At 47.1% G+C, this 26960-nt stretch overlaps 1 protein-coding gene across 5 annotated transcripts in view; it reads right to left on the minus strand.

The window, feature by feature from the left end:
* Positions 1-26960, minus strand: part of R3HDM2 (R3H domain containing 2) — a 1111447-nt gene that overhangs the window by 312924 nt on the left and 771563 nt on the right. For all 5 annotated transcript variants that reach the window (XM_069230792.1, XM_069230791.1, XM_069230789.1 and 2 more), the window contains one exon: positions 14083-14246. In XM_069230792.1, the coding sequence (XP_069086893.1) occupies positions 14083-14246 (164 nt within the window). The remainder of the gene's footprint in view (positions 1-14082; positions 14247-26960) is intronic.

The following is a 26960-nucleotide window of genomic DNA, read 5'->3' on the forward strand; positions in this document are numbered from 1 at the left end:
AGTGTACATCTGTTCGTGGCATCAGTCGCAGTAGATTCGCATGTTCTGCAATAGCTCGCCATCTGGTGTTGGGCCGGAGTGTTACAAGTTGTTTTTGTTCGAAGAAGTCTTTCGAGTCACGGGACCGAGTGACTCCTCCTTTTGTCTCCATTGCGCATGGGCGTCGACTCCATCTTTGATTGTTTTTCCCCGCAGAGGGTGAGGTAGGAGTTGAATTGTAGTAATAGTGCCCATGCAATGGAGTGACTAAGTATGCACCTATTTAAGGTTGAGATGACACATATATAAATAATTGAAGGTAACTTCCAAACTGCTACAGGCTCCCGGGGAGGCGGGCGGGCACATGCGAATCTACTGCGACTGATGCCACGAACAGATGTACACTGGGTAAGTGACATTTTCAGTTCGATGGCATCTGTCGCTGTAGATACGCATGTTCTGCAATAGACTAGTAAGCAGTTATTTCCCCAAAAGCGGTGGATCAGCCTGTAGGAGTGGAAGTAGTCTGAAATAATGTCCTTAATACAGCTTGACCTACTGTGGCTTGTTGTGCGGATAACACGTCTACACAGTAGTGCTTGGTGAATGTGTGAGGCGTAGACCATGTGGCTGCCTTACATATTTCTTGCATTGGGATGTTTCCTAGAAAGGCCATGGTAGCACCTTTCTTTCTGGTTGAGTGTGCCCTTGGTGTAATGGGCAGCTGTCGTTTAGCTTTAAGGTAGCAGATTTGGATGCATTTAACTATCCATCTGGCTATACCTTGTTTTGAGATTGGGTTTCCTGCATGAGGTTTTTGAAATGCAATAAAGAGTTGTTTAGTCTTTCTGATGTTCTTTGTTCTGTCAATGTAATACATTAATGCTCTTTTGACATCTAATGTATGTAGTGCCCTTTCAGCTACGGTATCTGGCTGTGGAAAGAACACTGGAAGTTCCACTGTTTGATTTAGATGGAACGGTGAAATAACCTTTGGCAAAAATTTAGGATTGGTCCTTCGGACGACTTTATTTTTGTGTAGTTGTATAAAAGGTTCCTGTATAGTAAACGCCTGAATCTCGCTTACTCTTCTCAGGGAAGTAATGGCGATGAGAAATGCCACCTTCCAGGTTAGGAACTGTATGTCGCAGGAGTGCATGGGTTCAAAAGGTGGACCCATAAGTCTAGTTAGGACAACATTTAGGTTCCATGAAGGAACAGGTGGTGTTCTTGGTGGTATAATTCTCCTAAGGCCCTCCATGAATGCTTTAATGACTGGTATTTTATATAGGGAAGTTGAATAGGTAGTTTGCAGGTATGCAGATATTGCTGCAAGGTGAATCTTAATGGAAGAGAAAGCTAGGTTAGATTTTTGTAAGTGAAGCAAGTAACCCACTACCTGTTCTGGAGTTGTGTGTAATGGTTGTATTTGATTAATATGGCAGTAGCAAACAAACCTCTTCCATTTACTTGCATAGCAGTGCCTGGTGGATGGCCTTCTGGCTTGTTTTATGACTTCCATACATTCTTGGGTAAGTTGTAAGTGCCCGAATTCTAGGATTTCAGGAGCCAGATTGCTAGATTCAGCGATGCTGGATCTGGGTGTCTGATCTTTTGGTTGTGCTGTGTCAACAGATCTGGCCTGTTGGGCAATTTGATGCAGGGTACCACTGATAGGTCTAGCAGCGTTGTGTACCAGGGTTGCCTTGCCCAAGTTGGTGCTATCAATATGAGTTTGAGTTTGCTTTGACTGAGTTTGTTTACCAGGTAAGGAAGGAGAGGGAGAGGAGGAAAAGCGAAAGCAAATATCCCTGACCAGTTCATCCATAGGGCATTGCCTTGGGATTGTTTGTGTGGGTATCTGGATGCGAAGTTTTGGCATTTTGCGTTCTCCCTTGTCGCAAACAAGTCTATCTGAGGTGTTCCCCAGAGTTTGAAATAAGTGTTCAGAATTTGGGGGTGAATTTCCCATTCGTGGACCTGTTGGTGATCTCGAGAGAGATTGTCTGCGAGTTGATTTTGTATCCCTGGTATAAACTGTGCAATTAGGCGAATTTGGTTGTGAATTGCCCAATGCCAAATTTTTTGTGCTAGCAGGCTTAACTGCGTGGAGTGCGTCCCCCCCTGCTTGTTTAGATAATACATTGTTGTCATGTTGTCTGTTTTGACGAGAATGTATTTGTGAACTATTATTGGTTGGAAAGCTTTTAGTGCTTGAAAAACTGCTAGAAGTTCTAGGTGATTGATATGCAGTTTTGTTTGATGTACGTTCCATTGTCCTTGTATGCTGTGTTGATCGAGGTGTGCTCCCCACCCTGTCATGGAAGCATCTGTTGTTATTACGTATTGTGGCACTGGGTCTTGGAAAGGCCGCCCCTTGTTTAAATTTATGTTGTTCCACCACAGAAGCGAGAGGTAAGTTTGGCGGTCTATTAACACCAGATCTAGAAGGTGACCCTGTGCTTGAGACCACTGTGATGCTAGGCATTGTTGTAAGGGCCTCATGTGCAGTCTTGCGTTTGGGACAATGGCTATGCATGATGACATCATGCCTAGGAGTTGTAATACCATCTTTGCTTGTATCTTTTGTGTTGGATACATGCGTTGTATGATGGTGTTGAAATTTTGAATTCTTTGTGGACTTGGAGTGGCTACTCCTTTTGATGTGTCTATTATGGCTCCCAGGTATTGTTGTACCTTGCGTGGCAGAATTTTGGATTTTGTGAAATTGACGGTGAACCCTAGTTTGAAGAGGGTTTGTATGATATGATTTGTGTGATTTGAGCACTCTATTAACGAATGGGCCTTGATTAGCCAGTCGTCTAGATATGGGAACACATGTATCTGCTGCCTTCTTATGTGTGCTGCGACTACCGCTAGACATTTGGTAAAGACTCTTGGTGCGGTTGTTAATCCGAAAGGCAGTACCTTGAATTGGTAATGTATTCCTTTGAATACAAACCTTAGGTATTTCCTGTGCGATGGATGTATTGGTATATGGAAATAAGCATCCTTGAGGTCTAAAGTTGCCATGTAGTCGTGCAGCTTTAGCAATGGCAATACTTCTTGTAGTGTGACCATGTGGAAGTGGTCTGATTTGATGAAAGTGTTCACTACTCTGAGGTCTAGGATTGGTCTCAGTGTTTTGTCCTTCTTTGGTATCAGAAAGTACAGTGAGTAAACTCCTGTGTTTATTTGTGTGTTTGGCACTAATTCGATTGCATTCTTTTGCAATAGTGCCTGCACTTCTATCTCTAGGAGATTGGAATGGTGTGTTGTTAAATTTTGTGCTTTTGGTGGTATGTTTGGAGGGAACTGTAGAAATTCTATGCAATAACCATGTTGGATAATTGCTAGAACCCAAGTGTCTGTAGTGATTTTCTCCCATGCTCTGTAATAATGACCTATTCGTCCCCCCACTGGTGTTGTGTGGAGGGGGTGAGTGACATGTGAGTCACTGTTTAGTAGTAGGGGTTTTGGGGCTTTGGAATCTTCCTCTATTTCTAGGGAATTGCCCTCCTCTATATTGTCCCCGAAAACCTCCTCTATACTGTCCTTGGTAACTGGACGGTGTGGCTTGTGAGGTGCTGGCTTGTGTGCTTTGACCCCGAAACCCCCCTCGAAAGGGCGTTTTACGGAATGAGCTGTAATTCCCTCTGCTCTGCGGGGAGTAGAGTGCGCCCATGGCTTTGGCAGTGTCCGTATCTTTTTTGAGTTTCTCAATCGCTGTGTCCACTTCTGGACCGAACAGTTCTTTTTCATTAAAAGGCATATTGAGAACTGCTTGTTGAATCTCTGGTTTAAATCCAGACGTTCGGAGCCATGCATGCCTTCTGATAGTTACAGATGTATTAATTGTCCGTGCAGCTGTATCTGCAGCGTCCATGGAGGAGCGGATCTGGTTGTTGGAGATGGCCTGTCCCTCCTCAACCACTTGTTTTGCCCTATTTTGTAAGTCCTTGGGCAGATGTTCAATGAGATGTTGCATCTCGTCCCAGTGGGCTCTGTCATAGCGCGCAAGTAGTGCCTGGGAGTTCGCGATGCGCCACTGGTTTGCAGCTTGTGCTGCGACTCTTTTACCAGCTGCATCAAACTTGCGGCTTTCTTTATCTGGGGGTGGTGCATCTCCAGATGTGTGAGAGTTGGCCCTTTTCCTAGCTGCTCCTACAACGACAGAGTCTGGTGGCAGCTGTGTAGTGATGAAAACCGGGTCCGTCGGAGGCGGCTTATACTTTTTTTCTACCCTTGGTGTGATTGCCCTACTTTTAACCGGCTCCTTAAAGATGTCTTTTGCGTGGCGGAGCATACCAGGGAGCATAGGCAGGCTTTGGTATGAGCTGTGGGTGGAGGAGAGTGTGTTGAATAAGAAATCATCCTCGACCTGTTCTGAGTGGAGGCTTACGTGGTGAAATTGTGCTGCTCTAGCCACCACTTGAGAGTACGCGGTGCTGTCTTCTGGTGGAGATGGCTTCGCAGGGTATGCCTCCGGACTGTTATCTGACACTGGGGCGTCGTATAGGTCCCATGCGTCCTGATCTTGGTCACCCTGGCTCATGGTGGTGTGAGCTGGGGAGTGTGATGGAGTTTGTGCTGGAGAAACGTCAATCACGGGCGGAGGTGAGGGTGGTGGTGTAACTCTTTTCACCACTTTTGGTTGTGGTGTTTGTTCCGTCTGGAACTCCAACCTCCTCTTTCTCCTAATGGGGGGAAGGGTGCTTATTTTTCCTGTCCCCTGCTGAATGAAGATACGCTTTTGCGTATGGTCCGCATCAGTTGCTTGTAGCTCTTCCTCAAACCTATGCTTCTGCATTTGGGAGGTTAGCGAGTGCTCTTCTGTATAAGAGCCTGAAGCTGGGTCGCTTGCAGTTTGTTTCGGCATCGAAACTTTGTCTGCGTGTTTTTTCGGGTCCGAGGTGACTTTTTTCCTTTTCGGGGCCGAAACCTCTCGGCGTCGATCTGTTTCGGTGCCGCTGTCTCGGCGTCGAGCCGTGTCCACACCGGCATCTCGGTGTCGAGGCTTGTCTCCAGCACTTTCTCGGTCCCGAGAAGGCTGCGTGCCGGTGTCTCGACCGGAGTCGGACGATCTCGGCACTGTTTGGGCCCTTTTCGGTGCCGACGGTCGGTCACCGATTTTATGGGTCGAGCCATGGCCTGGTGGCAGTGGCGTCCCCTGGGCCTTGTAAATGTTTCTTTGTGTGGTTTTCGACGTCTTACTCACGGTTTGTGTATCGTCGAATCCTTCGGAGTCTGAGTCTTGGATCGAGAAGGTACCTTCCTCTTCCTGTTCCTCGAACTCCCGTCGGGCTGTCGGTGCGGACGCCATTTGAAGTCTTCTGGCTCGACGGTCTCGGAGTGTTTTTCGGGACCGGAACGCACGACAGGCCTCGCAGGTGTCTTCGCTGTGCTCAGGTGACAGGCACAGGTTGCAGACCAAGTGTTGGTCTGTGTAGGGGTATTTATTGTGGCATTTGGGGCAGAAACGGAACGGGGTCCGTTCCATCGGCGTTCCTCAGCACGCGGTCGGGCCGACCAGGCCCCGACGGAGGATCGAAAAACTACCCCGAAGGGCACCGGAGCTCTTCGATCTTCGATGCGGTGTTGAATCTAAGTACGCCGATCCCGAACGCAACAATACCGACGAAAATCTTCCGAAATTAACTATTTTTTCCGTTCCGAAACTCGGAGCGACAGGAACACGTCCGAACCCGATGGCGGAAAAAAAACAATCAAAGATGGAGTCGACGCCCATGCGCAATGGAGACAAAAGGAGGAGTCACTCGGTCCCGTGACTCGAAAGACTTCTTCGAACAAAAACAACTTGTAACACTCCGGCCCAACACCAGATGGCGAGCTATTGCAGAACATGCGAATCTACAGCGACAGATGCCATCGAACATCTGATTTCCCGGGTTCTGCGGTGCACCTAAATACTAAATTTAGGGGTGTGTTTAGGTCTGGGAAGGCAGTAGCCAATGGCTACTGTCCTGGAGGGTGGCTACACCCACTTTGTGTCTCCTCCCTGTGGGGAGGGGGGCACATCCCTAAACCTATTGTGGGAATCCCCCAAAACTAAGTTGGAGGATTTCTGAAGGCAGGGGTCACCTCAGCTCAGGGCACCTCAGGGGCTGTCCTGACAGGTGGGTGACTCCTCCTTGTTTTCCTAATTATCTCCTCCAGCCTTGCCGCCAAAAGTGGGGGCAGTGGCTGGAGGGGCGGGAATCTCCACTACCTGGGATGCCTTGTGGCGCTGTAACAAAAGGGGTGAGCCTTTGAGGCTCACCGCCAGGTGTTACAGTTCCTGCAGGGGGAGGAGAGAAGCACCTCCACCCAGTACAGGCTTTGTTCCTGGCCACAGAGTGACAAAGGCACTCTCCCCATGTGGCCAGAAACTCGTCTGGTTGTGGCAGGCTGGCAGAAACTGGTCAGCCCCACCCTAAAAGTCGGATTGGTATTCAAGGGGCATCTCTAAGATGCCCTCTGGGTGCATGTTACAATAAATTGCACACTGGCATCAGTGTGCATTTATTGTGTTGAGAAGTTTGATACCAAACGTACCAGATTTCATTGTAGCCATTATGGAACTGTGGAGTTCGTGTTTGACAAACTCCCAAACCATATACTCTTATGGCTACCCTGCACTTACAATGTCTAAGGTTTTGCTTAGACACTGTAGGGGCATAGTGCTCATGCACATATGCCCTCACCTGTGGTATAGTCCACCCTGCCTTAGGGCTGTAAGGCCTGCAAGAGGGGTCACTTACCTATGCCGCAGGCAGTGTGAGGTTGGCATGGCACTCTGAGGGGAGTGCCATGTCGACTTAGCCTTTTTCTCCCCACCAGCACACACAAGCTGTGAGGCAGTGTGCATGTGCTGAGTGAGGGGTCCCCAGGGTGGCCTAAGACATGCTGCAGCCCTTAGAGACCTTCCCTGGCATCAGTGCCCTTGGTAGCAGGAGTACCAGTTACAAGGGACTTATCTCAGTGCCAGGGCTGTGCCAATTGTGGAAGCAAAGGTACAGTTTAGGGAAATAACACTGGTGTTGGGGCCTGGATAGCAGGGTCCCAGCACACTTTAAATCAAAACTTAGCATCAGCAAAGGCAAAAGGTCAGGGGATAACCATGCCGAGGAGGCATTTCCTTACAGTCTGCCTTGGGTAGCTTGGAGAACTAAGTTCTAGGATGTTCGATTGTCTCAGTCCTCTCCGCTATGTCTCTGGATCCCAGCCAGTAATCTTGGCTAAAGGATGAGCCATGCACTGCCCAGTGGAAAATGTATTCATGTTTTTCATTATATAGAACTCTCCATAAATCCAACATGTTGTGCTGCTGAACAGCTCTCAGTAATGCTGTTCTCATCACCAGCTGCTGTGCATCACAAATTTTGCTGCTATCTGGTTTGCTGTCAAGTGTGACATTGTGGTCTCCCCTTATATGATCGTTTAGGGGTTCAGTTTTCCGCATTGTTCTAGTACCTCAAAGAAAAAGCAGGTGTCATCATGATTCGGGCCATACACTATGGTAACATGAATGTGATTCAGTATCCCCTGGAGAATCAGTGGTGGCCCAACGGTTCTGCTCTAGCATCAATGTGTTGATAAGCTGTGCCCCTGTGGAAAAGTACAGCTTCTTCTCTAGAATAGACAGATATCTTGAAGAGTAGCAATGTGTACTCCAGCTTCTAGGCACTCTGTCATATTTCTTTATGACGAGATAGGTCTCTTGCAGTAGTAGTACATCTATATGGTGCCTGGTGGCATACGCTAACACATGGCGTGTCTTTCTCCCATCATTAAGGCCTCTCATATTACATGTCGTCATTTGGATGCATGCTCGCTCACCATCCCTCCATGCTAGAGTATCCTGCTTAAGAAGAGTATGTCGGGGGTCTGCGTATAATGAATACACCAGCTGTATAAACCAGTATGCATTTTCCATTTTCTAACATCTTTATCCCATCCTCCCTCCCTCCACCCAGGTCTATGAAGGGTAGATGTTACTCCACGTGGTTAAGAATCTGCATGGGGTCTCCACCTGCTTCACAGCGATGTTAGGTGCTGCTTGAAGTATTTTTTCAGAAATGTGTCAGCCACCTGAGTTTCAGAGAAGAGATCAACTTTGCTATCCAAGGTGAAGCAAGACCGTGCCAAATATGGCATAGCATACCACACATTCATCTAATTTAGTCTTTTCTTAACAGCCGCACATATCCAACTGACCTTTTGCACCCTGTGCTCGTGGTCAGGATGGCACGCCAGATATGTTCCCTCTTGTGTTATGTTATTTCTTTCCCCTGTCACTGCGATCCCTGCAGTTAATCATTTTGGCCAAGAGGGGCGGGCACCTGGAACAGGCAGAACCACAAGCAAAGAGGACAGTTGTATAAGACCAAACAACTCAACTAGCAGATTCTCTACACAGGTTTCTATTTTTCCCATTGCTGTAAACTCTTGCACTCCCACAATGCTGATAGTGCGCCAGCGATAGAGCGTCTGCACGTCCTCTTCAAAAAGTGAAATATTAATGCAGACTTAAACAGAGAATGCAGGTGAGAAAAACACAAAAAGAAGGCAGGAATGCCAAAGAACTCTTTGCAGTAGCCACTGCAAAGATCTACTAGGAAAGAATCGTGAAAACTCAAAGCCAAGACTAAAATAGCCTTCCAACCTGAACCACTGAAGAAGCTTGTTCCAGTGACTGACATTAAAGCATTTTGTGACTGGTTTCTTGGCTGTCAAGAGGACACCCACAAGTCGAGGTAGCAAACAGAAGGGACTCTAATTGGCACAACGTACTCTCCCCAAGCATGCAGCTATACCATTTGGGGATTGGGATGGAGGGCCCGGCCACGCTGTTGCAAGATGAGATCGACACTGTAGGAAGCTGGCTCTCTATATAGTGCATTAAAATGAAGTACACTGTGCAGAGTCCAGTGGACCTTCAAAGGATTGCAGCGGCAGAAATAGATAGGTCTAGTGCACTTTTTGTGGTAGTGTGGGCGAGCAGGTAGGCTTATCAAGGAGTCGTGTTAAGCATTTGTTGTACTCACGGAAGCAATAAATGAGACACACACTCAAACAATAAATCCGAAACCAATTTAGAAAAATAGCAATTACTTTTATATATGGTTTGATCCAAAGCACTCCATTTTGAGATAAGCAGTATTTAAATTAAAAATACTTTTCAGTTTCCAAAATCGACAGCGCAATTTTCAGAGTCTTCAATGTTAACCTGTGGGAAGGAAACAAGAATGCAGTTTTGCAGGTAAGTACACAGCTTACAAATCCAGTCTTCAGGGATTTAGGTCAACATCACACAAGGTTCGAATCAGAACCAAGAGTGCACCCCCAGCGGCACCAGAACCGCAAGGTGCAAAGGTGGAGTTGGGTGCCTCATGTTAACCAATGGAGACTGTGGGTGAATGAAGATGCACTGCACACAGGTAAGTAAAAGCGGTGTCAGAGGTTGGTCTCCTGGGGTTCAGGTAAGCATTCGGAGGGGGGTGTGCTGGGCACTCCTCCTAATTTAACTAATTTTCCCACCAGTCCTACCGTCAAAAGTGGGGTTAGGAACTGGGGATCACCCTTTTCTACTAGTTGTAGAGGCCTGGGTTGCATTTCAAAGGCGGCAAAGGCCTTTGAAGCTCCTCGCTCTGGAATGTCCATCCTGCCTGAGAGAGGAGATTACCCTCATGCTCAGAGCAGCCTTTGTTCTGAGCCCTCAAGAGCATTGGCTCTCACCTCAGGGGGCCAGAATTCTGACTTGAGGTGGCTGTACTGGTTTTGACCAGTCAGTGCCGATGCTAGGGGTTGGTAGGTTTTCAGGTGGCACCTCTAAGGTGCCCTCCTTGTGCATGTATTAATAAATCCATCACTGGATTCAGTAAGGGTTTAATAATACGGGATGTTTGATACCAAACATCCCTATTCTCAGTGAAGCCATCATGTAGCCAGGGAACTCGTGATGACCAGTGTCCAGCACATGTATTTAAAATGGCTTCACTGTTCACTTACTATGTCTGGGAATCGACAAAGAGATAGCAGGAGCATATCTGCTTATGCAGGTATGCATTCATATGTAATATAATGCACCCTGCCTTTAAGGCTGTAAGGCCTGCTAGAGATGTGACTTACATATATTGCATGCAGTGTAAACAGGACAGGGCACACAGGCTGTGGGCCGTGTTGTGTTTTCATTTTAGTTCTGCACCGAGACACGCAGCCTGTGAAAGTAGCAGTGTGTGCACTTAGCAAAAGAGACCCTGAGGGTGGCACAATTCGTCATCATTGAATAGACTGGAGACAGGCTTTTTAAGGTAGTGTAGTACATAATAACTTCCAGTTTTGCTAACTTCTACACAGTGCATGGACATGGCTCCTCCGAAGATAAGTGCCATTCACAGTGCAAAACACAAGGCTATCAGAAATAAAAACTTATTGTCACAGAGTGCTCATTTTTTTTTTAAGACTGTCTGCCTGGAGGGGCCTAAAAAAATAACTGAGGTACAATTTAGCAGTAGAAGCTTGTGCCACCAGGCTTTCCAGAGAAAGATGTGATAAGAATTTTGGGTCATAAGCCATTTGTATGTGGACTGCTCTGCTAAAGAAGTGCTTTTCAAAGTTAGCCACTACAGTCTCCATTAGTGTCTCTTGGAAGGACAACAGAGTTTCTGTGACTGCAGAGGAAGGCTGCAGGTTCTGGCTCGGAATGTTAGGCTTTGGATTCAGTGGCGGCCAAATATAATTCCAACTCTTCTTCTGTTTTTCCTACCACTGAAGAAAATGAAGACACTTTTTCTTAAGGCAGTGCCAAGGATAAGGCATTTCCCCTTCTGGAGATATAAGCAGATCATCTGAAATATGTAAGTCTGAGGAAAAAGTTGGCATTCATATTGTAAGAGAAGAGGAGATTATCTGCCTCGAAGTTACCTTCTGTTTACCAAAATCTTCGCTGTGCACAACCAGAGCATGGGACTCCGAACCAAAGAGATCCTCCACAAAGGGAAATCTCTAGGCTCTAGACAACTGTTGTACCACGAGTTGGTCATCTAAAGAGGACAAACTTTTTCTTTTGTCACTCAGGTAAAGACAGTTAACTTGTGAGTGCTGTGGTCGGTGGAACTGAAATGGGATCCATGGGCAGCACCAGTGTCAGTGTTGAAGCCTAAGCAAGGCATACAGGGTTCAGTACCTCCTGGGGCATTGGCTTTGTCAGATGCAGTATCGAGGCCAGAGTCTGTGGAGTGGCGGAGTCTGGAGGCATCATGGTCAAAGCAGTAAGATTGCCATACCACAGCAACTTCAATGAGGAGTTGAAGAGAGGGTAATAGGGTCATCTAGAAAATATCCTGGGTGGGTTATCCTGACTTCGACATGGTCAGCCAGTGGAGTAGCGAGTTCTAGTTTCTTCTTTTGCAATGTCAGAATGGATTCAGATATTGAGGAAGAGCCCAGCGTTGGTCAACAGTGTCAAACTCCAACCAGTCCTCTGAGTGTCCTCTTGCCTGAAGGGGAGGGGCAATGCTATGGCTTATACTTGTGGCCCTTGGCCTAAACTAGCTTGGCCTCATTGCACCCTATTGGCCTCTGGGTGCATGAGTGATCAAGAACTGCAGGCAGATGGGTCATGTTCTGATTAGAGGCAGCACATACAGATGTTGTGGATCCTACAAGAGACTTATCTTATGACATACAGAACACAATTTTAATTCCGAAATCGTAAGAAGAGTCATTTGCCCTAGTTGCTATTTAAATCTGAGGGATTTAGTCAGTGAAAAACAGAGAAGAGCTACCCATCTGTGTTTGTGAGGTGCAGCAAAAGAGAAACTGATTCCAGTGCACTAGTTGTTGCCTTGCATATTCTGAAGTAGTTACATTCTAGGATGGAAGAGTCACAACTGAAGCTGTAAGATGCCACTGGAGAACTATTGCTGAGGAATACAATTTTGGATGTTGTCTAGCTAGTGGCTGAAGGATATTCATAAGGTAAGAGATCTGCAGGATGTACCATCCATCAGAAAGGCAATTGTCCAAGTGATGTGAATAGGATTGGGTACCTCAACAGTTTGAAGTTATTCAGAAAGAGGTGCTCATTACAGTATATGGAATAATGTTTAAATACGTTAACAGTAATAAGTAATCAGACAATTATTCTAACATTTATAATCAAAGGAAATCCTGCAATGCATAACCAAGGTACAGAAGCAGAGTTCAGAACATTTAAGTCATGACCTCAGAGGCACTGTCCCACAGCCATACAGAAAAACCACCATAACTACCAATTTTTGTTTAACATTTCAAGCTAGTCTCCATGTACAATATGGATGAATTGTAGCCTAAGATATTTATGAACTGGCTACAACAGTAATCTTTTTACCCATGAACACATTTTCCACTCTAGCGTTTATAGACAAAGATCATAAGATCTGTTTTACCATAATTTAAAGCCATTTTAAGACATACAGCGTGGAAGTGTGCCGTAGTCCAACTGGGGATTTATCCAAATCACTAAATTTCCATAATAATTTGTTCCAACCACAGCTGGCCAGAGTTTCTGAGGATAACAGCTGGTTGAGTTTCTAGATCACTTGGGAACAAATGAAACAGTGTGGCAGACACATTCTGGCACACACCAGATCATGTGTATACAAATTCTATTAGTGACAGTGCTGGAAGCTTAAATAAAAACTTAGCAATCAGAAAATAAATGGCTCAGTATGTTAACCGGTAGTGGAAGAATGCCCAGCATCTTTGCCAAACAATGGAACTATCACTAGTACCAAATTACTTTGAAGTCCTAACACAAAATGCAGAGAAATTATGCCACAGACAAAAGAGCATTACTTGCTCTTACTGACACTTTTGTGGATACCTTAGCTGGTGGGCTCAGTTTTACCAAGATACGATTAGCCGCTTCTTTAGAATCACCCCTCCGGAAGAGGAAAATAAAGAGTGATCTTTCTCCACTCATGCAGTATCACACATATGAATTCAATACTGCTTGAAATTCGAAGGTCAAGATTGATGCCCACCAAACTTGGTTTTCCTTGAGTGTACTGGATGTCAGACTCAGTGCACATGCTTTTAAAAACATAACTATATACTTGTTATATCAAGAGACATGACCTCATTTTAATTTTGAGGAGATATTTGCTATTCCGTATCCGCTGCTTTATTAAGATTTTCAACAAGGGTACTCCGGTTTGTGATATCACTATGTTCTACTAGGCAGGTGGACGAGGTATTCTCTGCTCCCACTGCAAGTAACTGCCAGAATTAGCACTGTTTAATGCGCACACATCATTTTTGGCCAACATGTTAGTTTACCATTAGCTTTTGTGTGCTTGATTTACGTCTTCAGACATGGATGTTCTTACATAACAGCATTTAATTCAGAATTACCTAAACTATCCATTTCTTTAAAGAAACCTAAGTAACTGTTGAATGAATCTTCTCAAAACATTGCATCTCTGAATCAAGCCATGGCATGTAAGCTTTACAAACCCTTTAAAAAATCCTACCAGTAATCTCATACAGAGAATCAAGCTTCATAATGTTCTGTCAAAAAACAGTAATGTCACTGCCACACATTTTGGACACTATTTGAAACACGGAATTGTATTACAAATGATCCAACACTTTAAAGGTTTGTGTTTAGCAATCACACTTTCAATAATACATTGGTTTAAATAAAAAATAAAAAAAGTTTTTACTTTTGATTAATAGATTACTGATGTACCAATGTAAACACTTGTGCAAGATACCTCTGCAGTTTATTTGGATAACAAAATTAGAACAGTACTGAAAAAGTGCAATATCAAGAACTGTATAATCGTTTGTAGAACAAGGATTAGCACTGACCCAGGAAACCAATGCAGGACAATCATTACTACTAAAGTTTAGGACACAAGGACAAAATAAATCTGTTTTTGATTTCACAGAAACAGTAGCTATGCATCGGACAGTCCATTCATGAACTGTACAGGATGCATCTGGCTTAATGATCACCGCAACTTGCGCTGCAGGCCAAGAAGCAAACAGGACTATTTTAGATGGTCTGGATAGTGTTTTGTTTTAAAATCTACAGGTCTGTCACACACTACCTACTTGATAGGATGAAAGAGGAGTGAACTGGACCATCATGCCCTGCATTTGGTTTCCCATGCTGGTTCGCTGGTTGCTGATGAGGCTGGAGTTTTGGGGCTGCTGCACTCCCATCAAACCCTGGTATGGCGGCTGCTGCTGCTGGTTAGACATCAGTGGTTGTAAACCTGCAAAGTCACAGATAACCTGGCTTTCATGGAATTCGTTTGAGGGGACAAAATTCTGATGCACTTATTCAATACACTTTCAATGCTTTAGGCTAAACGATTTAAGGCAAAAGGCTGTTGAGAGTTACAAAGCTGATAACAGAGAAGCAACTCTGGCGAGTGTTACAATACACATCCAAAGGAGAAAGCCTGTGTGTTATCACTTGAATTATCCTGACGTTGCACAATTACTCCAAATACTACGCTGACCACACTCTAAAATACGCAAAACCTAAAAATGTTCTGAGCATGAAGATAGGTATACTGGGAATGCCTTTTAACACTAGCACAAGGGCGCACTTTACATCAGATTGCTCTCTGTTTTCATGAACTTGAAAACAGTGACACAACCTCTTCACTTCAACTATTTAAAATATTGGATCCCAGTGACTGCACAATACAGATTCCACACAACGTCTTTCCTTCGGGTTTGCCAGTTTAAAATGTATAATGTTCAGAATTTGTCATACTGGAGAACACGGACAGATTTTCCCCCCCCTCCTCCCCCCTGGGGGCAGATCGGTCTTCTTTTTTTGGCCCATGTGCCCTCACGGGGGAAGAATCCACTAAGTACCAGGAATTTTCTATTTGTGTGTGTTTTTTGTGCAGGGGGGCATTATATTTTACACCGGAGGCAGATCGGACTAGTATTTTTTTAAGCCCATCTTTCCCGGAGACCACTAGATATCAGGGAAAATTTTTAACTGTTTGGTGGCGGGGTGTTTCTCAACTTGCGAAGTGTTTGCATTTGTGATTATAACAGTTTATTTCTCTTTTTCTTTTTTTGTTCTAGTTCAAAGCTTTTGCTTCTTTTGTTGTGGCTCGTTTTGGCCGTGGTTGACCTGAGGTTTGCCTAGTTTCATATCTGAGGTAAGTAAATTTACTCAAAAGGAGTATTGTTGCCATGCATGAATGACATGTTTGTAGGTGGTGGACTAAATGCAGGATTGTGTGTGTAATCGTCCTTAGATTTGTGCACAATATTTGTGTTGTCTTATGTCTAATATGCTTTTTTTTTTTCTTTTTAGTGGGATATCATTGGTTATTGCCGAGTCTGCAGATTAGTTGCTGGTGAGTCTAGCTTTTTCAGGCAAGTAAGTGATATCGTTTTTGAATACATAACTCTTTGTAATAAAGCCACACTTTGTTTATTACTTATTTTAGACAGTGCTGGTTGTTGTTGGCGCATTTGCCACTTTACACATCTTAGCCAGGATCATGGCTAGCCGCAGAGTGACCGCTCAGCAGGTTGTTGGCATGCTTTTTGAGTCGTCTTCCGACCATGATTATGAGACGGACTCTGCATCTGAGGCAGAGGAGGAAGAGAGAGAATCTGGGAATGAGTTTTCTGTCCAAGAGGAATCTTCTGATGAGGAAGCCACTCAGTGCGGATGAAGGGCATGTTTTCGAGGAGGACATAGATGTGCCAATGGTGCAGCAGCCAGCGGCTGAAAGGCTTCCCATTGGAAGACCTGACACCTGGGTTTCCCCAAACATGGAGCAGCCACATTTGCCTGCCTTTACTAGTCTCCCAGGGTGCAGAGTAAGTACAGAAAACTTTTTGCCTGTCAATTTCTTTGAGTTGTTTATGGACGATGTATTTTTGGAAGAGATTGCTGAGCAGACTAATTTGTATGTGGAGCAGTATTTCAGGGACAACGCTGCCATACTTAGGCCTTTTTTGATAGGGTTGATAAGGAAGCCGTCACTGGCTTCTTATTAGTCTACTAGCCCCTCGATGGCAACGGCTATATTTCCTGCAACTCTGACTCCTAATCAGTATTTGCTTCTTCTTCGGATGCTGCATTTTGTCGAAAATGCTTTAGCCTTGCCACGAGATCACCCCAATTGTGACCGTCTTTTTAAGATTAGGCCTGACTTGATCATTTTGTAGATCAGTTTTCAGAGGTCTATATGCCAGGCAAAGAAATAAGGGGGTCATTCTGACCCTGGCGGCCGGTGACCGCCAGGGTCACCGACCACGGGAGCACCGCCAACAGGCTGGCGGTGCTCCCTCGAGCATTCTCACCGCGGCGGTTCAGCCGCGGTCAGAAACGGAAAGTCGGCGGTCTCCCGCCGACTTTCCGCTGCTCGGGTGAATCCTCCATGGCTGCGGAGCGCGCTCCGCAGCCATGGGGATTCTGACACCCCCTACCGCCATCCTGTTCCTGGCGGGTCTCCCGCCAGGAACAGGATGGCGGTAGGGGGTGCCGCGGGGCCCCCGTAAGAGGGCCCCACAAAGTATTTCAGTGTCTGCAAAGCAGACACTGAAATACGCGACGGGTGCAACAGCACCCGTCGCACCTTCCCACTACGCCGGCTCCATTCGGAGCCGGCGTCCTCGTGGGAAGGTAGATTTGCCCTGGGCTGGCGGGCGGCCTTTTGGCAGCCGCCCGCCAGCCCAGGGCAAATCTCAAAATACCCTCCGCGGTCTTGCGACCGCGGAGCGGTATTTTATCGGGGGTAGACAGGCGGGCGGCCTCCGGCGCCCGCCAGTCTCGGAATCACCCCCTAAGTGTGGACAAGTCTTTGGTCCTGTTCAAGGGTCGTTTGGTTTTTAGGCAGTACATTCCCAGCAAGAGGGCACAGTATGGAATTAAATTGTATATGCTGTCACAACGTAGTACAGGATATGTTTATAATTTCCATGTCTACACTGATAGGGATTTCAGTATTGACCCCGCCTGGTTGTCCACCCACTTTTGGAGTTATCGAGAAAATTCTGTGGGAACTTGGTAGACGACTGTTTAACAAACGTCACCATTTGTCTATAGATAACTGCTACATTGGAGTTCAGTTGTTCAGAGTGGACACTGTTGCTTGTGGCACAATACGCTCTAACCGGAAAGGCTATACAAGAGAGCTTGTCTGTAAAACACTTGGGAGGGGACAGTGCAGTGCCTTGCAGAATGATGAGCTGCTAGATCTGAAATTTGTAGACAGGAGGGACGGGTACATGCTAACTACCATCCATGATGAGAGTACTTCACCTGTGGCTGTTTGGGGTCAAGTTGCTGAAGTGCGCAAACCTGTGTGCATTTTAGATTACAATAAGCACATGGGGGAGCAGATCAGAGGTTGAAACCCTACACTGCTGTTCGTAAGTCTTACGTGTGCTATAAAAAGTTGGCCGTCCATTTGTTCAATCTGGCAACTTTTAATGCTTTTATAGTGTTTAAGGATTGTTCCCCTGAGTCAAGGATGAAATTTGTTAAATTTCAGGAGTCAGTGATAGAGAGCCTAGTTATGGTGGATCATGCAAGAGTTCCTAGAGTAGCAGTTGTGGAGGATGTGGCTAGATTGAAAGATCGGCAATTTCCTGATCAGATTCCTCCCACTCCCAAAAAAGACATTCCTGCTAAGAAATGTAGAGTTTGTGCCCGAAGAGGTATCCGGAGGGAAAGCCAGATGTACTGCCCGGACTGTCCTTCAAAGCCTGGGCTGTGTGTGGCAGGCTGTTTTCAGGAGTTACCACACCCCAAAATGTTTTGGGAAAATACCGTGAGCGTAAACTGCCTGTTTTATATTTTCATATGTTCAGTTTCACTGTTGGCATTACTGTTGTATATTCAGTTAGAGCTTTTGTGTTTGTAGTTTTGTACTTATAATAAGTTAGTGGTTCCTTTGCTGTTTAAAAACCAAAAAAAAGAGTGATGGCGGTATGCATGGAGCAGCGCTTGGCTGGCGGTGTGCGTGGGGTGGCGCTCGGCTGGCGGTGTGCGTGGTTTTCGCTTGGCTGGCGGTGTGTGTGGTTGGCGCTTGGCTGGCGGTGTGCGTGGAGTGGCGCTTGGCTGGCAGTGTGCGTGGAGTGGCGCTTGGCTGGCGGTGCCAGCCAAATGCCAGTCCACACAATCCCATCAGCTGGTGTGATTGCTGTATCAGGCATGTGGGCATATGAAAGTGATGGGCCCTTGAATGGCGCTATATCTTGATGCGAGTGTTGTAATGTGCTGGGGCCTGCGGCTGGCGGCATGAATGGTCTTGGGTCATGTATGAAAGGTGTGTGAATGGACTGTAAAGCGGTTGGTGCCTTGACGTGGCTTTACAGCTCACGAGCTGGGAGTCATTGATTCAGTTTTTTGGCCTTTCAGTTATTAACAGTGCATTTCACTTTTGTGAAATCTCTTGTTAACAAAATTTGATCTACTGACATCGCTCACCCTCGTGCCAAAAAATCAAACCAGCATGTGTGCTAAAAATGACACCACCTGCTCCGCTGGTGTCTCAGATGGGACCCCGATGATGAAGCATGCCACCACCTTGGTTGGTGGATGAGGGGTCTTTTTTAACATAACCTAAGTGCGTTTCTTTCCACAATTTTAGGGTTTGGAACATCACAGATGTACATGGACACATCAAAATTATCTATTGCAAAACTACCTGTTTTATGGGGGAGGGGGCACCTATGTTGTTGGCCCCGGGTGCAGCCTTCATCTAGCGAAACCTACCAAACCCAGACATTTTTAAAAACTAGACACCCCAAGGAGTCCAAGGAGGTGTGGCTTGCCTGGATCCCCCAACATTTTCTTACCGAGACTCCTCTGCAAACCTCAAAATGTGCTTTAAAAAAAAGCATATTTTCCTCACTTTTCTTTGTAGGATCACCGCTCCGGCACAAATTTCCTACCACCCAGCATTCCCCTCATTCTCCCAAGTAAAATGATGCCTCACTTGTGTGGGTCCCGAGCCTAAAGATTGATTAAAGAAAAATATGTGCTTATCAACTTGCTGTGCTAGCCCCTCAATCTCTACAGGTTTTTGGCCTTTTTCTGTTGCAGGCACCTGGGTTACCCACACAAGTGAGGTATCATTTTTAACAGGAGACTTGGGGGAATGCTGGGTGGAAGGAAATTTGTGGCTCCTCTCAGGTTCCAGGAATGTGAGGAAAAAGGGCTTTTTTAAAGCCATATTTTGACATTTGCCCTGGAGTCTGGGTAAGAAAACACTGGGGGAATCAACGCAAGTCACACCTCCCTGGACTCCCTCGGGTGTCTAGTTTTCAGAAATGTTTGGGTTTGGTAGGTTTCCCTATATGGATGCTGAGCCAAGGACCAAAAACGCAGGTCCACCCCCCCTCCCCCCCAGCCTAACCCCCACCCTCCCAATTTGTATTTGATAATTTTGATGTGTCCACATGGTGTTTTGGGGCTTTTCCTGTTGCGGGCGCAAGGCCTACCCACACAAGTGAGGTACCATTTTTATCTGGAGACTTGGGGGAACGCTGGATGGAAGGAAATTTGTGGCTTCTATCAGATTCCAGAACTTTCGGTCACTGAAATTTGAAGAAAAAGTTATTTTTTAGCCACATTTTGAGGTTTGCAAAGGATTTTGGGTAACAGAACCTGGTGAGAGCCCCACAAGTCACCCCATCTTGGATTCCCCTAGGTGTCTAGTTTTAAAAATGCACAGGTCTGGTAGGTTTCCTTAGGTGCCGGCTGAGCTAGAGGCCAAAATCCACGGCTAGACACTTTCCAAAAAACAGCTCTGTTTTCTTTTGGAAAATGTGATGTGTACAAGTTGTGTTTTGGGGCATTTCCTGTTGCAGGCGCTAGGCCTACCCACACAAGTGAGGTGCCATTTTTATCGGGAGACTTGGGGGAACGCTGGATGGAAGGAAAATTGTGGCTTCTCTCAGATTCTAGAACTTCCTGTCACCGAAATGTGAAGGAAAAGTGTTTTTTTTGGGCCAAATTTTGAGGTTTGCAAAGGATTCTGGGTAACAGAACCTGGTGAGAGCCCCACAAGTCACCCCATCTTGGATTCCCCTAGGTGTCTAGTTTTAAGAAATGCACAGGTTTGGTAGGTTTCGCTAGGTGCCGGCTGAGCTAGAGGCCAAAATCTACAGCTAGGCACTTTGCAAAAAACACGTCAGATTTCAATGTAAAAATGTGATGTGGCCATGTTGCGTTTCTTATCGCAAGCATTAGGCCTACCCCACACAGGTGAGGTACCATATTTAATCGGGAGACTTGGGGAACACAGAATAGCAAAACAAGTGTTATTGCCCCTTGTCTTTCTCTACATTTTTTCCTTCCAAATATAAGACAGTGCGTGAAAAGAACATCTATTTGAGAAATGCCCTTTAATTCACATGCTAGCATGGGCACCATGGAATTCAGTGATGTGCAAATAACCTCTGCTTCTCAACACCTTTTCTTGTGCCCATTTTGGAAATACAAAGTGTAGGAAGTTGGCTCTTTATATACTATCTCAAAGTAAGATATAGTGTGCACAGAGTCCAAGGGTTTGCCTTAGAGGCAAGATAGCGGCGACATTAGATAATTCTAATGCTCTATTTTGTGGTAGTGTGGTTGAGCAGTAGGCTTATCCCTGAGTTTGTTGTACACACACAGGTAATAAATGAGGAACACACACTCAAAGACTTAACTCCAAGCTAATAGTTTTTATATTGAAAAATATATTTTCTTAATTTATTTTTAGAACCACAAGTTCAAGATTTGAAGTAAATACATAAAATACAAGGTACTCCACACAGGTAAGTTAGGAACTTTGAATTAGAGCAATAGCGTACACAGTTTTAGTAAAAATGGCAATAAACTATTTTAAAAGTGGACACATTGCAAAAATCAACAGTTCCTGGGGGAGGTAAGTAATGGTTAGTTTGTCAGGTAAGTAAGACACTTACAAGTCTAAGTTCCTGGGCAAAGGCAGCCCAACGTTGGGGGTTCAAGGCAACCCCAAAGTTATCACCAGCAGCTCAGGGCCGGTCAGGTGCAGAGGTCAAAGAGGTGCCCAAAACACATAGGTGCCTATGAAGAACAGGGGTGCTCTGGTTCCAGTCTGCCTACAGGTAAGTACCTGCGTCTTCGGAGGGCAGACCAGGGGGGTTTTGTAGAGCACTGGGGAGGACACAAGCAGGCACACAAAACACACCCTCAGCGGCACAGGGCCGAGTGCAGTGTGCAAAGCAGGCATCGGGTTTGTAACTGAAATCAATGGAGGGACCCGGGGGTCACTCTAGCGGTGCAGGCAGGGCACAGGGGGGCTTCTCGGACCAGCCACCGAGGGTCCCTGATGGTCACTCCTGCACTGGAGCTCGGTTCCTTTTGATCCTGGGGGCTGCGGGTGCAGTGCTTGGTCCAGGCGTCAGGTTGTTGGTTCCAGGCAGTCGCGGTCAGGGGGAGCCTCTGGATCCTCTTTGCATGCATCGCTGTGGGGGACCAAGGGGGTCGTCTCAGGTTACTCGCGGAATTGCAGTCGCCTGGGAGTCCTCTATGCACTGTTAGTTCTCTGGAACTCGAGCCGGGGGCGTCGGGTGCAGTGTGTGAAGTCTCATGCTTCTGGCGGGAAGAGTGAGGTCTTTAAAAGTTGCTAAAAAGCTGCAAAGTTGTTGCTGTTTTTGAACAGTGCCGCTGCTCTCTGGAGTTTCTTGGTCCTTCGGGTTCAGGGCAGTCCTCTGAGGCTTCAGAGGTCGCTGGTCCCTGTCGGATGGGTCGCTGTGCAGGTTCTTTGAGTCTGGAGAGAGGCCGGTAGGACTGGGGCCAATCAGTTGTTGTCTCCGTCGTCTCTGCAGAGCTTTCAGGTCAGCAGTCCATCTTGTTGTAGGTTGCAGGAATCGGATTTCCTGCGTTCTGGGTCACCCCTAAATACTAGATTTAGGGGTGTGTTTAGGTCAGGAGGGCAGTAGCCAATGGCTACTGTCCTGGAGGGTGGCAACACCCTCTTTGTGCCTCCTCCCTTAGGGGAGGGGGCACATACATAATCCTATTGAGGGAATCCTCCCATCTCAAAATGGAGGATTTCTAAAGACAGGGGTCACCTCAGCTCAGGGCACCTTAGGGGCAGTCCTGACTGATGGGTGACTCCTCCTTGTTTTTTTTAATTATCTCCTCCAGCCTTGCCGCCAAAAGTGGGGGCACTGGCCGGAGGGGCGGGCATCTCCACTAGCTGGGATGCCATGGGGTGCTGTAACAAAAGGCATGTGCCTTTGAGGCTCACCGCCAGGTGTTACAGTTCCTGCAGGGGGAGGTGAGAAGCACCTCCACCCAGTGCAGGCTTTGTTTCTGTCCTCAGAGAGCACAAAGGCTCTCACCCCAGGGGGGTAGAAACTCGTCTCAGTGGCAGGCTGGCACTGACAAGTCAGTCCTGCACTGAAGGATTAGGTAAAATACAGGGGGCATCTTCTAAGATGCCCTCTGTTTGCATTTTGTAATAAATCCAACACTGGCATCAGTGTGGGTTTATTAATCTGAGAAGTTTGATACCAAACTTCCCAGTATTCAGTGTAGCCATTATGAAGCTGTGGAGTTCGTTTTGACAAACTCCCAGACCATATACTTAATATGGCCACACTGTACTTACAATGTCTAAGAATAGACTTAGACACTGTAGGGGCATATTGTCCATGCAGTTATGCCCTCACCTGTGGTATAGTGCACTCTGCCTTAGGGCTGTCAGGCCTGCTAGAGGGATGACTTACCTATGCCACAGGCAGCATTTTGTGTGGATGGCATCCTGAGGGAGATGCCATGTCGACTTTGCCTTTTTGCCCCCCCCCCCCCCCCCCCCCCCCAAAACACACAATCTGCAATGGCAGTGTGCATGTGTTAGGTGAGGGGTCCCTTAGTGTGGCACAACATATGCTGCAGCCGTTAGGGACCTTCCTTGGTCACAGGGCCCTTGATACCACTGGTACCTTTTACAAGGGACTTATCTGTGTGCCAGGGATGTGCCAATTGTGGAACAATGGTACATTTTTAAGTGAAAGAACACTGGTGCTGGGGCCTGGTTAGCAGGGTCCCAACACACTTCTCAGTCGAGTCAGCATCAATATCAGGCAAAAAGTGGGGGGTAACTGCAACAGGGAGCCATTTTCCTACAATCACCACTCTATTTCACCAAGAAGTGTTGGCGGAGCACACTTCCGATTTAGACAACGACAAGATGTTTGTGATGCTGGTCTTGTCAGTGCTGGAATGGATTCTAGCCTAAGCTCCAAAGGTATTAATAGGGTAAGAGACTCAGAGCTAGGCATATTAGGAAAGGATTTGCTGGGTAAGTCCAACACATCAGAAGACAGACTTTAATCGTCAGTAGATTTATTATGAGTCACACACTTCACTTTCTTTGGAGGTTCCTTTGATGCTGAAGGGATCTCCGCAGGGTAATGCTTAGGGAAACATCTTTGTTCTGAATGAACACTTTTTGGGCTTTCTTTGCAGTTTTTGAAGAGCCTTTTGGGGTCATTCTCACAGGAGGGGTTATCTTTAGCTTACGATTTGTGAAGTCACAATTAAAGTCTACCATCTTTGCCTTTGAGGGTTTTGGAGAAGTCTGGCAAATTTAGACACACCTGGATAACTTCTAATCGCAAACACAAACGGAGAGGCAGAGGTATTCCACCACACAACCTCCACAAACACGTGAAGAGAAACACACCAAAGTGCCACAGCACGTCAGAGTTAGACTGACTTTGGTCCTTACAACAAAGGGTTGAAGTGCTTTAAAAATATAGTATAGGAACTGTGATTCCGCGTACAATGGGAGCGGTGTCAGTAAGCGTGGGGGCAGGGTCAAAGGTGTGGCTAGAAGTACAAGTTACTTACCTTCGGTAACAAAATATCTGGTAGAGACACATTCTAGTTGCAGATTCCTTACCTTAGAATTCCCCCCAGGTGTCAGATTGGATGCAGAGTTTTTTCTTCGAGCAATACCCTTGCACGTCGGTAGGTGGCGTCGGTCGACTCCGCAGCGTCGTTGGCATCGTAGTCTCCGTGATGACATCGGGAGTAGTATATGGACGCCGCCTTCGCGCAGTGACGTCAGTTTCTTTTAACGACTTTCCACGCCAAAGCGCAGAACCGCTAAGAACACTGAGATTGGTGCGCCAGAGCTAAAGACCTTGAAGGGGAATCCCTGTCCCCAGAAATCAGTTTTGTATATGGGGAGGATGGATTGGTCGGTAAAGAATCGGCAACTAGAACATGTCTCTACCAGATATTTTGTTACCGAAGGTAAGTAACTTGCGTCTCTGAGCGAGTGCCGCCATGGAAACTCCAACACGCAAAACAGCTGACATTGCACGTTCTCCCCGGAGGTGAACAGATCTAACCAAGGCTCTCCCCACTGCAGAAAGAGACCTTGCGCCACACCTCTGGATGGAGACGCCATTTGTGATCGGCTGTTCATTGACGGCTGAGTTTGTCTGCTCTGGCGTTGAGAACCCGCCACAAGCTGAATGTTCCAGCCATGTCCAGAGGCATAGTGCCTCCTGACAAAGGATCCAGGACCCTACTCCGCCCTGTTTGTTGCAGTACCACATGGCGGTAGTATTGTCCTTTAACACCTGCTCTACTTTCCCTTTGAGAGAGGGAAGAAATGCTTTCAACGCCAGCTTGATCGCCCGGAGCTCCAGAAGATTGATTTGGAGCCCAGAGGCCTCTGATCTCCGCCTCTTCCATGTGGCCGCCCAAACCGAGAAGTGACGCATCTGTCACTATAGATAAATTCGCGTGGGGAAGGGAGAGGGATCTCTTGTGGACCCAATGCGGATTTGAAAGACACCACTGCAGGTCTTTCGCAGTCGCCTCCGAGATTGGGACCATGTCAGAGAGATTCCCCTGATGCTGCGCCCACTGAAAACTTCAAGTCCCACTGCAGAGCCCGCATATGCCATCTGGCATGTGATACTAGCAGGATGCAATGAGGTCCAGCAGCCTCAGAGTCAGTCTCACCAAAACCCAAGACTGGGGCCGAAGTATCGGAATCATAGCCTGAATGTCTTGGACTCGCTTTTCGGGAGGATAAGCCTGCACTGTGTCCACAACAGCTCCGATGAAGGGGAGCGTCTGAGAGGGAGTCAGGTGTGACTTCGGCACGTTTATAGTCTGAAGGTGGGAGTCAACTTTCTGGGGCGACTCTGCCTTTAACAGCCAGTCATCGTGGTGGGGGAAGACTGACACCCCTAACCTGCGCAGATGGGCTGCAACCACCGCCATCACTTTCGTAAACACACGAGGAGCGCTGGTAAGGCCGAAGGGGAGCACAGTAAACTGAAAGTGCTTGTGACCTACCATAACTCGTAGGTAACCTCTGCGGGCAGGCAGGATGGGGATGTGGAAATAAGCGTCCTGCAAGTCCAATGCCACCATCCATTCTCCTGGGTCCAAGGCAGGAAGAACCTGAGCCAGGGTGAGTATTTTGAATTTCTCCTTCTTGAGGAAGTAGTTTAGGTCCCGAAGGTCTAGGATAAGACGTAAGCCCTTGTCTTTTTTCGGCACCAGAAAGTAGCAGGAATAACAACCACAACCTAAATCGGGCACAGGGACCTTTTCTATAGCTCCCTTGGCCAAGAGAGCTGCGTCTTCCTGGCGGAGAAATGCCAAATGATCCCCTGGAAGGTGACTGAATGATGGAGGCATGGCTGGTGGAGCAGATTCGAAAGGGAGGGAGTAGCCCTTTCAAACCATCTGTAAAACCCACCTGTCCGTAGTGATGGATTCCCAGTGAAGCAGGTGATGGCGAATCCTGCCACCAACTGGATGGGAGTGAGGGGACGGACTATGAGGGTTTGGAGGCTGCAGCGGGGGCAGAGGTGGACTGGGCAGACCTCTGGTTCCCTGCCCCACACCCATGTGGGATTCCGTGTCCCCGGCCACGCAGAGGCTTCACAGCATGGGTGGCACGGTGGCTGGGCGGAGGACGTGACAGGGAGCCCCTTCAGTGGGCACGAAAGGGGCAAAAAGTGGACTGCGGGGGCGAGGGCCAGAGAAAAGACCAAGGGACCGAGCCGTAGCCCGGGAATCCTTGAATCTCTCCAAGGCAGAGTCCGCTTTGTCTCCAAAGAGCCATCAAAGGTCATGTCCATGAGGGACTGTTGGACATCCCCAGAAAAACCAGAAGTACACAACCAGGCATGGTGTCTCAAGGCCACCGTCGTAGCAACCAATCTGCCTAGAGAGTCGGTCATGTCCAGCCCACAACAGATTTTGAACTTTGCCACATCTCTCCCATCGTTCACAGCTTGGGAGACAATAGCACAGGCCTCCTCTGGTATCTGCGGTAGGACTTGCGCAACTGTATCCCACAAAGAGTGGGTATAGCATCCCAAAAGGCATACGGTGTTCACAGACCGCAGCGTGAGACTGGAGGAAGAAAACAACTTCTTACCAAACTGTTCCAGCTTTTTGGATTCGCTGTCCAGGGGTGCGGATGGAAATGCGCCTGAAGAAGAGGAAGCCTGGCTGACAAGACTCTCAGGAGTGGGGTGTTGGGACAGGAATTTAGGGTCGTTCGGAGCAGGCCAATGGCGGCGTGCGATAGTCCTATTTACAGGATCTCCAGTGTTGGGTTTGGACCAAGTACCCAAAAGGACATCGTGAGGGCTTCATTGAATGGCAAAAGGGGTTCTGATGTGGAAGCCTCAGGCTGAAGCACCTCCATCAGAAGATTGAAACTGACCTCTACAGTAGGAAGCTCAAGGCCAAGGACCTCAGCTGCCCTACTGACCACCATACCATAAGTTGCTCCCTCCACCGTAACCACGGTAGGAGGAGACAGCATGCCAGCAGGAGGAGAAGTATCCAGACCACTGGCGTCGCCCAATTCCTGAGCCCAGTCCAAAGATGGGTCATCCTGGTATTCATAAGGCTCCAGGGACCCCTCAAATCCCTCCCTGAATTTGTACCCATAGGAAAAAGGGTCAGAATCCGACCT

This window comes from Pleurodeles waltl, chromosome 4_2 (genome assembly GCF_031143425.1).
Source record: "Pleurodeles waltl isolate 20211129_DDA chromosome 4_2, aPleWal1.hap1.20221129, whole genome shotgun sequence".
NCBI lineage: Eukaryota > Metazoa > Chordata > Amphibia > Caudata > Salamandridae > Pleurodeles > Pleurodeles waltl.